Source organism: Elaeis guineensis, chromosome 2 (genome assembly GCF_000442705.2).
Source record: "Elaeis guineensis isolate ETL-2024a chromosome 2, EG11, whole genome shotgun sequence".
Taxonomy (NCBI): domain Eukaryota; kingdom Viridiplantae; phylum Streptophyta; class Magnoliopsida; order Arecales; family Arecaceae; genus Elaeis; species Elaeis guineensis.
In genome coordinates this window covers 84,703,728-84,721,913 of record NC_025994.2, presented here as the reverse complement: position 1 = coordinate 84,721,913, position 18,186 = coordinate 84,703,728, and the positions used below count along the sequence as shown (strand labels likewise).

The 18,186-nt window shown below is 35.6% G+C and overlaps 1 protein-coding gene across 9 annotated transcripts; it reads left to right on the top strand.

Moving 5' to 3' along the window:
* The first annotated feature begins 1,479 nt into the window (after nt 1-1,479).
* LOC105055869 (ATP-dependent kinase-like protein notR') lies at nt 1,480-16,870 on the top strand. 9 transcript variants are annotated; one of them, XM_073251984.1, is made up of 12 exons: nt 1,480-1,660; nt 4,007-4,140; nt 4,212-4,255; nt 4,630-4,707; nt 12,872-13,064; nt 13,172-13,202; nt 13,285-13,343; nt 13,556-13,629; nt 15,486-15,572; nt 16,042-16,103; nt 16,185-16,213; nt 16,648-16,870. In XM_073251984.1, exons 1-12 carry the CDS (start codon nt 1,606-1,608, stop codon nt 16,732-16,734), a joined length of 933 nt encoding a protein of 310 aa, XP_073108085.1. In that variant the 5' UTR covers nt 1,480-1,605; the 3' UTR covers nt 16,735-16,870. The 9 variants fall into 9 exon arrangements, with proteins under 9 accessions (XP_073108085.1, XP_010936181.2, XP_010936204.2 ...); XM_010937902.4 differs by having other exon boundaries at nt 1,484-1,660; nt 4,212-4,284; XM_029268138.2 differs by having other exon boundaries at nt 1,484-1,660; nt 4,212-4,284; nt 12,869-13,064.
* Nucleotides 16,871-18,186: the final 1,316 nt, after the last annotated feature.

The following is an 18,186-nucleotide window of genomic DNA, read 5'->3' as shown; positions in this document are numbered from 1 at the left end:
CTCCTTTTCGCTCGGCGCTACTGCCCAAACGAAAACATCGGCCAGCGCGCCGTCCGACTCAGGAGTGGAGGGGGGCAACTGTTGGGGAATACCGACCGACTCCGCTCGTGCCGACTTATAATCGGGCATACACGACCGACCGACCGATCGATCGTCGGGTGCCGTTACCGACTGATCGACGGCTCTCTACCGACCGAGGATATGTCGGTCGGGCAGACCTTTTCCGCTCTCCCGACCGACTGCACCAGGGGGGTCCGATGCCCGACTCCCGCGACGTGCCCGACTGACTGTCGGAGGGGTCCGAATCTCCACCCGACGCCCCTCAGCTGGCCACTGACCTAAGATCGGTCGACTCCTCCAATCGCCGTACTACTGTCAGAGACTGTCAGTCCTGACAACAGCATGTGGCACTGCCGCCTAGGGGCATTATCCCGCCTATGGCATTGTCAACCCCAGTGATTTGACGGCCCTACGGCGATTTGACACCTTTACGGCGACTCTGACAGTTTACAGTGAATTAACAGTTATTCAATTGTCCGCACCATTAATGACGGCGCCATACCACGCTCCGCTATATATATCGGGGAAGGCAACAGTGCTAGAGGCCCTTTCGAAACTCACAGGCTTGCTCCCTCTCTCTCTCACTCTTTTTCCCTCTCTCGCTGAGCTCCTTGTTTTCTTCTCACTGTTGCCTAGTCTCCTCTCTGACTTGACCGTCGGAGGGTCCCCGCCGGAGCCGCCTCCGGTAAGTGCGGACTTTCTTTTGCAGATGCTCGTTCCCGACGATCAGACGATGAGAGGATTGGCCGCAATATTTTTTTTTTTTATCATTTTGCCCGTAGCTTTGAAGCTTCTCCGGAATCTTGCTGAATATTAATTTATTTCTAGCTTTCTTGTTCTCTCTTTCGACATACAGGAGAAATAAGTTAAAGCAGGGCTGACAGCAGGGTGAGATTTCTTGGCTGTCATTATTTATTGGTGCATCTTGCTAGAATGGAACAAAAAGGTCTTTGTGGATTCCTGCTCTCAAACGTCCAAGCTGATTAAAAACATTATCTTCCTAGCTGAGGATTTGTACGGTCAGTCTGAGTTGCAAAACCCAAATGTAGGAGTTCTTGGTCATAAACGTTGGCGGTTCCTTGATGAATGGCTACTTTTCTTCTCATTAAATTATCTTTTCATTTCTCTTGTACTTTATTTCATTATCTTAATAGATAAATATATAGACTTTCTTTTTTTAATAAAAAATATATTTTCATTTATTAATTTTTAAAATAAAATATTTTTTGAAATAAAATATGATAATACAAATCATAATATTTATTTTGATTTCTGAATTTTATTTTTAAAAATAGAAAACGAGAAAAATAGTTAGTAATGCAAAACAGACAGCTAGTCCCGGCATCGAGGCTGCCGGGACCGGTCCAAAGTTAAATTCCTTCAAAATACCGATCTCTATGGCTTAAAGATCGAGCCACTTCTGTCGCTTGTAACGCCCATTTGCAGCAAAGTCACGGGGGAGTTTCGAACCTATCTTCTCCCTCTTTGTTCTGTCTCCTTCTCGCCAAACATCGCGCCCCCCTCCCTTCTCTCTCTCTCTCGCAGATGGAGCTATCGCTGTCGCACAGCAGGGGAGTTCTGTGGCGTTGTTCCTCCTCGGGTATGCAATCCTTTTGATCTAACTTGGGTGTAATCTCCACTCTCATCGAGCAATACTACGGGGATTTGATGATTTCCAGTACGCACCGTATTCCTACAACTCATGGGTCCTCAGATCCATAGTTATATCCTATGCCACAGAATCGATCAATTCTTTGTTTTTATCCTCTCATCCATCCCTTTCCGATATGTCAAGGTACAATCTTTGGCCTTCAATGCCATGAAGAATCAATCTTTTGGTTTCTTTTGGTAGAAGAATTAGTCTGTTGGTTATGGATGGTTATAATTTTCATCCAATAAAGATTTGCTGAAATCAGTCTCTGAACCATCAATGTGGGATTCAATTGATGCCTGATTTTGTCGTCTTAAACTGACACTAAATTTTATCTTTATCGTTTGTTTCCTGGTAAATAGTTAGAGAAACTGACAATCAGCTCAAAATTAGTTTTTTTTTTTTAATTTTATCTGTCAAAGTTCTGCTATTTTTTTTTATATTAAAAACAAGTTTTTTTTGGACAAGACGTGTGTTGTATTGGAATTTTATATTTAAGATATTCATATTCTATAATAATAAGTGATTGAAGTTTCATATTCTACGATGATAAATGATTGATTTTTCATATTCTATAATAACAAGTTATTGTGGCCTAACCTTTTTTTTTGGTCGTGAGAGTGAATTCATGTGGTCATAGATTATTCAGGTGATTATGTACACTACTGATTCAATCTTTTGGGCAACAATGAAAACATGTGCGGGAAGAAATCTAGAAAAATAGAACCTGTTATAAGCAAAGGTTGTCCAAGGTTGTTGTGATAAAGAAGTTGTCCAATGGAGCCTGTGCACTGATTATGTGGTACCAAAAAGAAACTTAAACCTATTTATATATTTCTCGAAATCTAGGTAATTTCCAGTTCGCAATTCAATTTGCATTAGTGTTGATAAGCAATATCAACACTCTTTCTAGATTCTACTCTGTAATATTAAGCCAAAGCCTCTGTCCTTTATGCTAATTTCTATGTTTGACTTCACCAATCCACGATGTGGATTACTGCATTTGACCATAGACATTTTATCTTTTTTTTTATTCGATAACTGCCCACCATTTTTATATACATGTAAAAATACAAGGATTTTAACATGTAACCTGTAATTTTACTATTGATAGATCACTTGTTTTCGATCTGTAAGTTTCAATACTAGTAACCACATAAATTGTTTATGTACAATAATATATAAATTTCAAAAATATGAATAAATTATTTACTTGTTACGCACACATAAGTAAAGATTCTGATTATGCCCGAAGTACTTCAACAATGAATCTAGCCCCATTTATCCACACATTTGATATGTTTCAGTACATATGCAAGGAAATGTGCTGAAAGGTAGTAAAATTAATTTAGTTTATTGCTCTACCATCATGGAAATTGCACATGCCATTAAGAAGGAATTCTCTTTTTATTTCCTACTATCACCTATTTTTATTGCTCATTTTCATGATTATTTTCTTTTGGCTATTTATTTAGGGTTCTCTACGGTCACAAAATTTAAGTTTTTGTATATAGGTGTTGGAATGTTGCTTGTTGCTACCCTCTTGTTTAGTCTTGATTACTTGGGCCTGAAATAAGAAATGAAGTATATGGTTTGATTTTGGCTCCTTTCGTTCATCTGGGAACTTTCAAAAGCTTGTTATAAATAGGGGTTCTATTAATATTGAGTGCACGAGATATATGTGAGATTAAATTTCTCTTTGTTGCATGTAGTTGAATTTGGAGTATGGATTATCATGTAACAAATCCTCAGTTTTTTCTACACCATCTATGACCTGATTTTGCAACAACATGGTTGGCTGCATATCTTAAGATCATTCATATTTTGACTATAGAGACATAGTGTATCCAATGTTTGAAAAATGAACTTCAGGTTTCAATTTTTTGGCTGGCTCATTGAAACATAGCAGTTATAGTTTTGGTGGTTTCAGTGGTTTTGGAAGTTTTGGTCCAAGCTTTGGACTTGAGGGAAAAATAAGAAAGAGAAGGGGAAAAAGGTAAAAAAAATATATAACAAGATGATAATATGTGTGTGTGTGTGTATCACATGATTTTGAAGAATTTGGTATTGTTTGGAATCTTTGAAATTTTGAAACTGTCAATAATTATCAAAAAGTTTCTGAGAAATTTGGTATTGTGTCATAATTGTCCTAGATGTTTCAGTTTTGGCTGAAATTTTGAAAGTCAACGGCAAACTGCTCCATGAATGATGACACTCCCTTGCACAATATAGATACATTCTATTCTAACTTTTCTGAGGCGATGTTTTGAAGTTAGGATCTTTTGTTACCTGCAGAGTCATTGGCAGTTAGAAGTAGACAACATGTCAAGTGGCAATGCTTTCCAGGGTTTTCTTCTCCGACCAAAAGGACTTCACAACTAATGCTAGGTCAGAACTGGGTTCATTCTGTGCAGCAAAGCAACCAGAAGGTGAAAATCATCCATAAATTTATCATTTCAATTGCTTAACCATGTTATCTTATGTGCCTTTTCTATTTTAGGTTATCTGTTATCAGAAAAAATCTGTTCCTGTGGTGGAGGGCAGGTGTGTTATTTATTTCTGATATCAGATGAGTAAGTTCATTTTTAAGCTATGAAATTATGTATTTTATCTGGTGTGACCTACTAAATATGATGAACACACATTTTATGCTACTGCATGCATGTATGCATGCCTTTGTATTGATTATTTCAATGAAGCTTTTATACACAAGTTGTACTTATGAAATAATTTTTAAGGATAAATTCATTTTTTTGGTTTGCAAGTTGAATGAACTATAATATAAGCCCAGTGTCATGGTATCTTCTTAATCTGTGATCGACAACTACTTCCACATTATCAAGTTTTCATTTGTTTAGCTAAAATATCTCACATCCTATTTTTTTGAAAAAGAAAATAAATCCTTTGTACACTTCAAGGTCTATTGAAGAGGTGTATGATGCTTTAGCTGAACGTCTTCTTTCTACTGCAACCAAGATGCAGGATCTTAATTCAAAGTAAGTTTCTCTACATATGCTTGTGAATGGTTAATCTGTTTTGTAGAGAATTTCTGATACAGTTTATTTTTCTATTGCATTATCATCTTACACAAGTTGAGGTTTCTGCATTCATTCAGCCATATGAATGGTTGGAGATGAATATCTAACAGAACTGACAAGTGGTTTCTTGTCATGGAATAATTTAGTTCTCAGGCAGAATACTTCTTTTGATATTTTAATTGGAATGCTTATTATCGTTCTTTAAAATTTAAGTGCTGATGTATCCACTAATTTTCTAATTTTTGAAAAAAAGAAAGAAAGTGAAAGTGCTGGTCCAATATCTTTAGGAAAAAAGAAGCTTGTTAATTATGACTCTGAATAAGAAGGATATGCGATCATACCGAAATCCTGCCAAATATAGGAGAACACTTTCTCTTACCCGAATCGGTAAGATTGTATGGAAAACTGTTCTGTAGGAAAAGCCTGTTTTACAGTTGTGCTAAAATTTGTCATAATTTATATATGATACAATTGGCTTTTGAGATCTGGACTCTTTGGCATTTTAGATAATTCATGGTATCTCAAATGAAAGGACAGCCTTTAGTGCTGCCAAGTACAGATGATAGAGAGGTAAGTATTCAATCAATAACTGCTAGATGAAACCAATTAAACTGAAAGATGTCTGATCTATGTCTTGAATAGAAATAAAAGTGTATATAAATTAGCTAGCAGTAAGGCTCAAGATGATATATCTTTTGTTGTGTAATCTTGTTCCATACTTGATTTCATCTATTTAATAATTATATCATGTTTGTACACATCATTAGCCATAGTTACTGGGAATTTCTCCTACCTTTTGTCAAAGACAATGAAACCCATTGATGATGCTTATTTTTGCTTCACAAATCTTTCACATAATTTTCTTTAAGATTATCATCATGATTAGTTTTTGATTGGAACTTATGTTTTTCCCATCCCTGACTGCCTATTGCTTGTGAGATCATCTCACTATCAGGATCTCTCTTATATTTTCTTCTTCTGACGATCCACTTCTCCCAACATTAATACCAACACAGGTTTCTACACTTCTTAGAACGGACAGACCTCAGCAACAAGCTTAGCTGTCTTCATGTTTTTCATGGAGATTACCCTTTTCATCTGTTAAAATTCTTGTACCATTGTAGGCTTTCTTACTAGCCACAGATTCATAAAGTGATTTGGTATGTCCCCAGCTACATTCTGTACACATGATAAACAATTTCTTGTTTTGTGTTCATGGACGTGGTAGACAGGCATATGCATTTTCAGAGTTTCCATAGTCTGGTTTTCTTATAAGTTCAACTGGATAAAATGAGTCTCTCAGCTCCACTTTTGGCAATTTCGGTTGAAAATTATGGAAAATCAAAAAATCAATTAAAATTTGGTAAAAACCACAAAAAATAAAAATAATGTAAGTCAAGAAAATAAATTAGGAAACATTAAAAGTATTTAATATTGTTTAGGATCTTTGGATGTGTAGTTGTGAACTTGTGATTATTTACATTGAATCAAGGAAAAATAAATTCCAAGTCACCGTGTTTAGACTTTAGAGTTAATATACCATTTTTTACTATTTGATGACAATATAACATATGAATTATAGATACCTATGAGATTTGATTTTCAGGATAGACAAACAATATTTAAAAACTTGCATTCCTATAATCCTCGTTGAAATTCGTAGGAATGTTAATTATGATATGTGATCATACTTTATTTGACTGAAGGTAGATTGTATACTTCTCACCATCAATGCACCTTTTCTGCCTTACATGGTGATGGTGTTACATGGTTCTTCTCTGTCAATTCTTGTTCTGGGTTTTTTGGCAGATTAGTCCCTAACGTTTTCATATTTGCATATGAATCTCTATCTTTTTATTTTTATGTTAAATGCCTTGTGAAGTTCTTTGTTTGTGCAAATTGGTCTTTTTGCTAGTTTTCATTGATCGAACCCTGTTAAGATTAATTAGGATTTCAGAAGGACACAAATGCACTTGGCTTAATGACAAATCAGGCTCGAAATTTTGCTTCTTCTTGCTCACTTCACCCTCTTCTTTATTTATCCTTCTTTTTGGAACTTGACTATTAGAGGACCAACCAAGGTCTGCTGTACCGATATCGATGCCCATACCGGCATCGGATCGGTATGGTACGGTACGGTATCGATACCATACCATACCGACATGGTACGCTCTGATGTACCGATATATATATTTTTTTGTTTTGTTTCATTTTCTTTTTGGGTCTCCAAGTTATTAATTCATAATTATAACTTCAAAATTATATTATATTGCATATTATTGAAATATTTGGGTTCAATTTTTGAGTTCGATAGCGATACAGAGAATCTTGATCCAAAATTTTAAATATATATTTATTTACATTATATTACAACTCTATCATCCTAAAATTAAAAAGAAAATATATAAATATGCATTAAAATGTATCTAAACTTTTAAAGTATAAAGCACAAAAAATAATATACTAACTTCAAGATTTGCTCTGCATTTAGTTTCTCATCGAGTGTCTGTGATGCTTGTAGATATCTGGATTATTGGCATAGTCTGGAGGAATATCAGTCCATCCCTCTAACCAAGAAGCACTGTACTCCTGAATATTCATCTCATAAGGCATCCTTTCTGGATTGTAAGATATCTCAGATCTCTCACTCAAACTCTGGCTCTGAGAAGTATCCTCGAGATGATGGTATGGTTGTGGAGGAGCCCATTCAAATATGTTGGTAGCAAAATCTAATCCGTAAGATACTCCAGACTACATAGGATAGTAACCACTAGAAGACGATGCCTCGGATGCACCATATCTATATAGATCATAAGGTGGCTGCGGGTAATAGGATCTATAATGCAAGGATGATTTAGATATATCCATGAATCCTACTTCACGTGTAAGATCGTCTGCAGCTGCATCGTGTGCTGGACTACCTCTAGGAGCCCGTCCTCTATATGAAATTGGCTCCCCACGGTCTCTACCGACTTGTCCACCATAGTCCCTATTTTGTGTGGTATGTGTAAACTGAGACTCACTGATGAATCGAATATCATCCTACGACTGTATCTGATAAGCAGTGATCTTATGTCCTCCAGTTCCTCCCTAATTATCAGATCCATGGCTACTACTACTAGTATCATCATCACTTTTCCTGATCTTCGAATCTGAGCTAGATAGCTCATGTACTCTCAAGAATGGTGCACGTGCAACTATTTTTTTTCCCTCTCTTGTACCCCTTTGTGACTGAGTTTCCTGTGATTAGGAGGATAGATGTCTTGTTGTTGACTGCTGACCTTGTCTAAATATTTCTTACTCAAACCTCTGCGAGGATGTATCGGACATCGAGTCATGTGATGAATGAGTCCTCTGTGTCTCCTCAGGCTGTGGCTGATCAGCTGAAATCTTATGTAGAATATTTCTTTCTGCCCATTGTCTTGGATCCACCCTGATCTCCCTAGTTACCACACTAACTGGTCGTGGAGGGGACCTCGGCTCATCAAGCTCTGGCTCCTGCTGCTGACCTGCAAGTCATCTGATGATTGGATCGTTGTCTTCATCAGCATAATTATCTAATATCGGATCAGTGTACTTCAATTATACTTCCTCCTGAATGCATTTTAGCCTCAACTTTAAATTATAGTGAATATATACAAGATCACTGAGGCGCTTTTATGTTAGACGATTTCTCTGTATGCTGTGGATAAGGGCGAAAGTCGATCAATTACACTCATAGCCACTAGTAGAGACCATCTGGGAAAGAATGCGGACAGCTACACCTCTCAAATGTTCTATAGACATTCCAAAATGAATCTACCATTTAGCTGCAAAAGTAAAATTACATATCAAATTTCATGATATTATTAGGCATTTGGTGTCAATTTATGCTGCTCATTATTGATATGTAATTTATCTAGATTTATCTGTTTTTTACTTACGATAGCTGATGGGACTTCAAAGCTGTTTGATCCCTCTCTAAACTGTTTCGTTTGTAAAAAAATATATTTATTAAATTTATAAATATATCATTGAGTACAGATCGAATTCAGTTGAATAATCATATTTGTTTGAAACTAGCATACCTCTTGCAGACATAAGGATGCAATTTCTGGATCGGACATCATCTTATATATCACATTACGAAGAGCAGCAAGAAGCTCGTTATCCATATCTATCCTAGAAATGGTATATTGGAATCTTAGATTCAAATAGTAAGCTGCAGATAAATTTCATAATTGATTAAGTATACTTTTACAAGTATAAGAAAAAAATATTTTAAAGTATTCTTGAATCCGTGCTTACCGGCTAAATGCAAATCTCTACCCATCTGCTAGTCCCAACGGCGCTCAATGATGTTAATGAATTCTTGAGCATGCTTCGGATCATTCTCACTAATCTGTTTCTTTGTCTTCTTTATCATATAATATAAGAAGCTCATCTGGGGGTATCTTTCACTGTCCACGGTGCGAAGCACCTCGTATAATGGTTTAATAGCTTTCACTATCTTCTTAGTCCGCTGTCAGAATGATTGACTCGTCATCAAGTTCCTCACATGACTTTCATCAGTGCCGGCTCTCGTGCCACTCAGCACTGACAAACATCTGACGTAAGGCTGCTTTCTTCTGAAGAAGACTATCAAGTGCTATGTAGTTGGTAGCAAATCGTGTGATACCCAGTCTTAAGATCTCTCCCCTAGTATACATCCGCATCAATGAAAGGATCCATGTGTGATTGTAGATGAATCTAGTAATAATCTGGATAATCTCCACTACTTGCTGCACCCTACGAATCTTTTCAATATCCATCAATATAAGATCAATGCAATGTACAGCACATGGGGTCCAGTATATCTGCGGTCGCTATTCCATCAGCAACTCTTCGGCAGTTTTATATTGTGGCCCAGTATTTGTGATGACTTGCACGACATACTGCTCATCCACTGAATCAATCACTTCCTCCATCAGACCAAGGATATATGCAGCATCGTGCATCTTATCTGAAGCATCAATTGATTTGTGAAAAAATATTTTTCCATCATATGATGTCAAAAAATTAATGATGCTCTGTCTAGTAGGACCGTTCCAACCATCACACATCACTGTCAGTCCGTATGTGGGTCATTTATTCTTGTAAGAAGTAATCCATCTCTACAGATCCTCCTTGTTACTGTCAAGAAGCTGATCATAGATGTCTTTAGGTCCTGATGGATCTACATCCTGACCGACAGCTTCTATGGCTGAAATGGCAGATCGATGGTAAGGATTGCCTACTGTATTTGCTGGAATATGGCTGAAATGAAATCATGATCCAATAGCTCACCATATATCCTTCTTCTTATCTTTTTTCATCATAGTGTCAATCCTCTACTGTTTTGAATTCTTGCTGGAAAAAGTATGTGGATCCAAATCATAGATGGTGGCTTCTGCTGGAATATCTCTGGAGGATCCCCTCCTACTGTCAAAACTCCCAACAAATATGACATGCTGTGTCTGCTCCCTCTATCATCGGGCTTTCTGACTGAGATAGTCCTCTTGAACTCGGATTCTCCCCCATCGGTCGTTGATCCAGATCTCGATTCGTAGCATGATGGTCCAAATCGCTCTCGATACCTGATCATCTCCTCTTGTCGGTACTGATCATCCAAGCTCATCTGAATAGCAGCCTCAATCTGTGCCTCTTTATCATCTGGAGCGGAAACCTCCTCTGACTCTCTAGAGTGATAAGAAGGTGGTTCTGCAGTTCAATGGTCTACTTCCGTCCTCTTCTGTTTTGCCCCTTCCTTCGCTGCTTTCGAATCAGCGAAGTGTTTCTTCATCAACTGTCGGATCTCCTGTGGGTATTTTTGACATATGGACATATCAGAATAACCACCAGCCAAGTGCTGCTTCAATCTAGTCACTCCTCTCTTGAACTCTGTGTTGCATCATTTGCATTTTCAGTAATGTCGAGTCGAGAGCATCTCGTCATGATCCCAATCAATGTCATGCTCTGAGCCTTTCTTCTTATTTATTTCTGCAAGTATAACAAAACACGACAGTTTAATAATTATTAAAAAATATTATATATAAATTCAAAAAAAATTCAATAATAATTTTAAAACTCATAAATTCAAAAAAAATATGTTATATGCTTCAAATAATATTTTTGAATTAACTATAATATAATACTAATTTTATATATTTTTTATTTGATAATATTTTTTAAATAATTATAAAAATAATTTTTAATTTCAAAAATTTTAAAAAAATTTGAGGTTAGATTCAAGTAGCTTGAATCATTCTAAATATGATTCTGAAACTCTGATTTTTTATTTTTTGAATTTATTTTTTAATAATTTTTTTGAATAAATATATATATTTAAAAAAATATATAATTAATGAAAATCAACGAATGTGACGCTTTAAATCTTTCTTCTTACTCATTTCTTTAAGTATAAGAAAACACGATAATTTAATAATTGTAAAAAAAATATTATATATAAATTCAAAAAAACATCAATAATAATTTTAAAACTCATAAATTCAAAAAATATGTTATATGCTTCAAATAATATTTTTGAATTAATTATAATATAATACTAATTTTATATATTTTTTATTTGATAATATTTTTTATTATTTAAGTAATTATAAAAATATTTTTTAATTTCAAAAATTTCAAAAAAAATTTGAGGTTAGATTCAAGTAGCTTGAATTATCCTAAACATGATACTGAAACTCTAATTTTTTATTTTTCTTGAATTTATTTTTTAAATAATTTTTTATGAATAAATATATATATTTAAAAAAATATATAATTAATGAAAATCAATGATTTTAGTGTCATCATGTAAATCTTTCAAAGACCTATCACATATGATTAAATTATACCAAAATCATAAAATTTTGGCATGATTTTCTCTTATTTTTTTTACTTCTTCATTCCTATCCTTTTTTTTAGCCACAAAAACATAAAAAATAAAATATTTACTAAAAGAATAATATATTATCTTTCTGTCAAAAATCAGTGTCTCTTCAAACCAGTATTGTAATTTGACGAAATTTTTTTTCCTTTTTCTAATTTTTTTCGCGTGTCATCGAATGCCTGAGAGCTCGGGAGTTCTTTGAGAGAGCTCAGGTCTCTTAGAGAAAGCATCTGGGCTGCCACTAAATGACAGTCTAGACCTCACCACACTCCCCCACAATCCCTCCAACGTGGGTTATGTCGGTACGGTTTGGTTCAATGCCGAACCGAGCCATACCGCCTGGTACGATGTGGTTCGGACTTTTTTTTCGAAAAAAATATCCGAATCGGATCGGCTGGCCGTCGGTCCGGTTCGGTACGCCCCGTACCGGGCGGTTCGGCCCAGTACGGTATTCCCTGGGACCAACAGTGGAGGTCCATGGGTTAGCAGATCGGTTAAGTGGGAGGGCAAGGGGAAAAATGTCCAGCAAATATAAGTTTAATACTATTTGGAGAATATAAAAGAGTGGCATTATCATCTATTCAAGTTAACCCGAGGGACATGTATGCAATAAGTTATCTGATTTCAGGGATTAAAAAATACAAATATAGAAAAGACAGTGATTGATGTACAGATATGGAAGATATTAGGACTAACCTGAAAATCCCCCTTAACTTTTTAGCAGTTTGTTGAGATTTGTGAATGCTGTGCAAATCCACCATCTTTCCATCTTTTGTTCTTGACATAACATTTTTATTATCATTGCACCTCATTTTTCTTCATTTAATCTTTTAGTTATCTTGTTTTCTTTTTATGGAGTTGTCCTATTGGACTCTGATTTAAATAACTTTTTCTATTGGCACCATGGCCTACGTAAACCATACTGGTACTTGGGAGGTATTAGTAAAAGAGAGGGATAGAGAGGTGTCAAATGATGTGAGGTCAATTGCATTAAACCAAGTGAATTATGTGGTTTCTAGCCTGGGAGGTTGTCCTTCCTTTTTTAATGTAGTCGGTTTAATTGGCCTTAATGAAATGGGTGGGTCTTCCTCCCTTATGTAGGAGGGTAAGGTGGAAATGATCACTCATAGTGAGTTCTTTAGTTATGGTGGGTTATGAAAATTTTTATGGCTGATACCAACTATTTGTGCTAACCTGGTGTCGAACCTGAAAAAAAATCTTCACCATTAGCAGATATATTGTAGGTTTGGCTGGTCCACCTGGTGCAGGCAAGAGCACTCTAGCATCTGAAGTAGTTTGCCGTATAAACAAACATTGGTCCCAAAAAACTTCGAAAAAGGATTCAGCTCCCCAAAATGATAATGTTGGTATAGTACTTCCTATGGATGGATTCCACCTGTACCGTTTCCAGCTTGATGCAATGGAGGTTAGGTTTTCCTTTATGAGCCAATTTGATCTCCACTCTCTGTTGAGGCAAGTTTCTTGTATGTTAAGGTTAGGCCATCTGTTGAAATGATCTCTTTGCATTGTTAGGATCCAGAAGAAGCACATGCTAGAAGAGGAGGTGAGTCCAACAATTTTGTTCATTGCATTTTAGGGATCTGAATATGTACAAAAGTACTGATTACTAAAGTTGATAAATTCAGCCCCATGGACATTCAATCCAGATCTTCTCCTAACATGTCTGCATGCTCTAAGGAATGAGGTAATTCACTGTTTATGCACATGTTTCCTCTTCTCATGTTTCCTATGCATAAAATTTTGGTAGTTGGCTATGATATTCTGCATCGTACGTTTCTTTTTTAGTTTAGAGGCGTGTGCAGTATTGGCATTCAGATACTAGTTTATGAATATGAAGATACAACATATAGGGTTTTCCAATGCTTTAATACTCTTGAGCTGATGGATGATTAACAGGGATCAGTTTATGCCCCATCATTTGATCATGGTGTTGGTGACCCTGTAGAAGAAGATGTATTTGTGAGTTCACAGTAAGTAGCTTATTCCTTTTGGTTTTATCTATGATCGAACCTCAAATGTGCTATTCTGCATGTTTTTAGGTGTACAATTTTGCATATAAAGCGTTGAAGGAGTTTTTCAAACATTCTTCATCTGAGGGCTCTTTAGGACAATAAGCAACAATATTTTTTTTACTAGCTGTAATACTTTATGGAACATCAAATGCTTTAGTAAATTAAATTCAGTTTCTCCTGGATATTTGCATATGTCAAGATGCAAGAAGAAATTTGCTTAACAAGCTTCTATCCAAAATTATGCTTTAGTAGTGGTGACCACCTTATATGGATTATCATATACATTTTAGTTAGTTAACCACCCCTACTGTGCATGGGTTGTTTGTGCATGCCCCTCCAATCTTGCCAGCCATCCTTCAATGTGCACGCACCTTTGATGCATCTAGAGGACTATAGAGAAATCCCTTCGCAACTGCTTGTACCATGGGGCCCTCCGATGGATGACATTTCATAAATACCATGGTTCCAAGTGCTGGCGAGCATTTACTGTTCGAGTCCATACCTGCACCTGGCATGGGTTGGTACATCTATTAAATTCTTTTTTATTATTTCTAGTTAAAAAAGGGCTTAAAAAGTTTTTTTTGTAAATTTTTTCTTCATAATATACTGTGCAGTAGATGGATGGCATGGGTACTGGCATTGATTCCTAAACCCTTGCATAGCACTTGTTTTAGTGTGGTGGGTTCACTACAACTGGACAAAATGCCAAAGGATTTATGGTGCATGGAATATATGTTCCTACTTCAAACTTACTAAACTATTCTACATGAAGGACTTAAAATGTTTGCAAGCCATGAATGAACTGAGGTCCAAGGCTACCTATTGTCCAACTCTACCTTTTGCAGTGAGTAGGTTGTGACAAGCACCTCACATAACAATTATCCATGAAACTAGGGGTGAGGTTAAAATAACTTGATGGATCAGCATTTATTTTCAGAGAGTAAACAGAAGCATACTTGATAACTGTTGGTCATCTGTCAGCATTATCGTATATAAAATAATAATTCTTGCTTTTGGATTTTAATTGCAGTTATAAAACCAAAGCATAAGTTAGGGTTTGAGTGTAATGGACATCAACACGTAAAATCAACTCACCTGCTTAGACAGTCGGACATGACTGTGATCACACTAGGAGGCCTGACACCTTCTCTTGGGCCTATGTACATATAGATGTAGCAGTTGTACATATCCTATGATGAACAGTTAGATTTTTAGTTCCATTAGGTAAGATAAAAGAGTCTTTTTATTTATGCTCCTTGCTACTAGATGTAGATCCTAACTTCTGCATTATTTAATAATTTGTTTTTAGGTATATTGATGTCATTGTCACTCATCATAATAAGGGGAAAAAAATGCTAAAGAAGCATATGAAAAATGGGCCATGCTTAGTTACTTCCCCTTCTTACTGTATATTTTACACATTATAATAAATATTTTAATCGTCTAAACCATATCTTTTTAAACCATTCACTTATATGACAGCACATTTTTAAAATAAAATGTGTAATTTTTGCTGGACTTGATAGTTCAATGGCTTTCTACTTTGTTCTGTAGAACTTTTCTTTAGATATTTTCCCATTTAATCACTCATAACTAATAAAAAATTATGCATGCATCCAATGTACTCATAAAAATGCTGCACGGAGAAGGAAAGAAAGGAAAAAGAAACTGTACAATTATATGCTTACAATACAGTACATTATGGGGTAAAATTATTTTTGGTTAGATCGACACCATAGTTGTTCTGGCCAGAGCGATATACCTAAATGCTTCTTTACAGTTTTAAATGCTTAATACATTCTTATTTTTGACAGGCACAAAATAGTGATTGTGGAGGGGAATTACTTGTTCTTGGAAGAAGGGGCTTGGAAGGATGTTTGTTCTATGTTTGATGAGAAGTGGTAAGCTCATTTTATGAGCATTTGGCATGGATTAATGCAAGTTATGCTTTGTTTAATTGAACTTGTAAGAGTGTTAAAGATCAAATACAAGGATATCATGAAACTTATTTTTTCATGATTTTTGAGTAGATTTGCTTTTTGACACACGCCCATTATGAAGTAGATTCTCTTTTCAACATGCACCCATTATGACTATTTAATCTCAAGTTGGTGTCTTAGAGAAATTAAAACAAAGAGATTGTGTCTGGCAAGTTAAAAAAAAAAAGGACAGTATTAATCAGTTCAAACTCTCTCTAGATAAAACGGTGTTGGAATGGTTGCAGGAATGACTGTACATACTACCCAGACAGTGGGCTACTAATTTGCAATTTAACTACTACCCAATGCTTGTGTTCATTTTGGATCTGGTTATTCAAAACTGGGTTTAGAATTCTTTGGCTAATTTCTGCTGTCATTTTTTTCTTTCAAGGTTCCTTGACATTGACATTGATACTGCGATGCAACGAGTTCAGAAAAGGCATATAAACACAGGTCAGTATTCTGAGCAAATTGTCAAGGCCATGTTTCATTCTGAAGATCATAAATGTCTAATTCTTCTGATCACTTTGACAGGAAAGGAGCCACATGTTGCGAAGTGGCGGGTAAGAATGCTTTCTTTTTTAGTCCTTTGTTGGACTTCTCAAACAGTAAAATAATGGCTGGAAAATATTTGAAGGGTTATGCTTTGGAAAGAATCTTCATTCAGCCTTATTGTTTTCCCTACTGCCACTATATGTAGCTATGCTATCTTGCCTTGCTGGTGGTACACTCGAGTATCTGTGGAAATGAATGCTCTCAAGCTATCCATTTTATTAAGATATTTCCGTTATAGTTCACTTTAGTCTCTTCTGTTTTATAAATTTTGACATTTAGAAATTTCAGCCATTAAATTTTTTTGTCAAAATGACTTACTATTCCTTTTGCTGGCTTAAGCCCTAATGTTAGTTTCCTGTCTATGATCGGAGTTGGGTCAAATGTTGAACATCAATTCTGACTCACCATATCTTTTTTGTGCTGTGCTTCTTTCTATAATCAGGTGGAGTACAATGACCGTCCAAATGCAGAACTCATAATCAAAACAAAAAAGAACGCAGATCTTGTAATCAGGTCGGTCGACTTCTAAAGCTGGACATCAATGCCTTGACAAGGGAATAACTGAATAAGAATGGTTCTCTCTGTATTAATAATCGTGATCATCATGTAAACAGGGATGAGTCATCTTGTTTATTTAATAAAGAATGTTCCAATTTCAGTTGCTCCATTTTCAGTTTTTCACTTTGCATTCTTCTCTCCAAAGAATTATAGATTCATGGTTCAAAGAAAACGATAACTGTAACTATGAAGAGATCAATCAAGCTATCATGATTCACAAGCCAGGGAAAAACCTATAAAATGCCTTGTTCATTAATAAACAATGTTTTTCTTTTTCGGGTTGTTAGGGCAGCTGGCCCTGAAGTGATCCCATTTATACCAGCACTTTTCCGCTCTCTTCCAGGATTATAATGTTGGCCCACCCAGAGGCAGGAGTACGAGAAACGATTCCTTGCTAATATTAATGTTTCTGGATTTTATCTAATTGAACATGCTACGGCTATACGCGGATTATATTATAATCTTGAACAATGGTGTGTGGAGAAATTATATCCTATGTGGTGTGCACTGTATGATCGTCTATATCATCAATCACAACTGTTCATTTTTGTGGTAGTGCATCAAGATGAGTACTTGATAAATGGAGCCCATAGGAGCAAGTGGGTATGATTGGTGGCATGTATGGCTACGTAGTGTATACGTTTAGGATATATTTTTTATGTGCCCATCAGTCTTATATTTTCATGATTGAAAAGATAAAGTTTAGCTTAGATTGTAACATCTTTGGAATTTTTTGCAAAAAGATAAGTCGGAAGGTATTATCTATATAAGCATTCAAGATTTTTTTAGCGGATAACTCATGTGGGACTAAATACATGTCCATACGGATCTTTATATGCTTCTCTTGTTTAATTTTGAACGATTTTATCAGACTAAGAGTTTAAATTTATATAAATTTATTTATAAATATTACGATTGATTTGAGATTAGTTCTACTAAATTCATACTACAGTATCTCTTAGTTCATATAAACTATGAATCAGATCGGTTCATACACTATTTATAATAACTCACGATCTCATCAAAAAAATTTAGTTGAAAGATATTATTTAAATTTAAATTTTATATAAATATTTAAAAAATTTTTAATGGATAATTAATATAAGATTAAATACATATTTATATGGCTCCTTGCAAAAACTTTTTGGGGTGAGGTCCTGATGTTACATGGATATTCAAGTCCATAATATGCACTGACTGACAGATGGATATCGAATGGATTGAGCATGCTGTCAGATTCGGCCGGTGCAGTTGTCAGTGTATAATTATAGGACTACTGGGGCCTTAGCAGGACTATAATTTTGTATTTGTCCTGCATTTCTTTTTTGCTGCTCCATTACTCTTCACTCATCATGTACCAGGTCTCAGCATCTAGGAATATGCTCATTGTTCAAGTGCTGGTTCCAACACTTTCTATCATGTT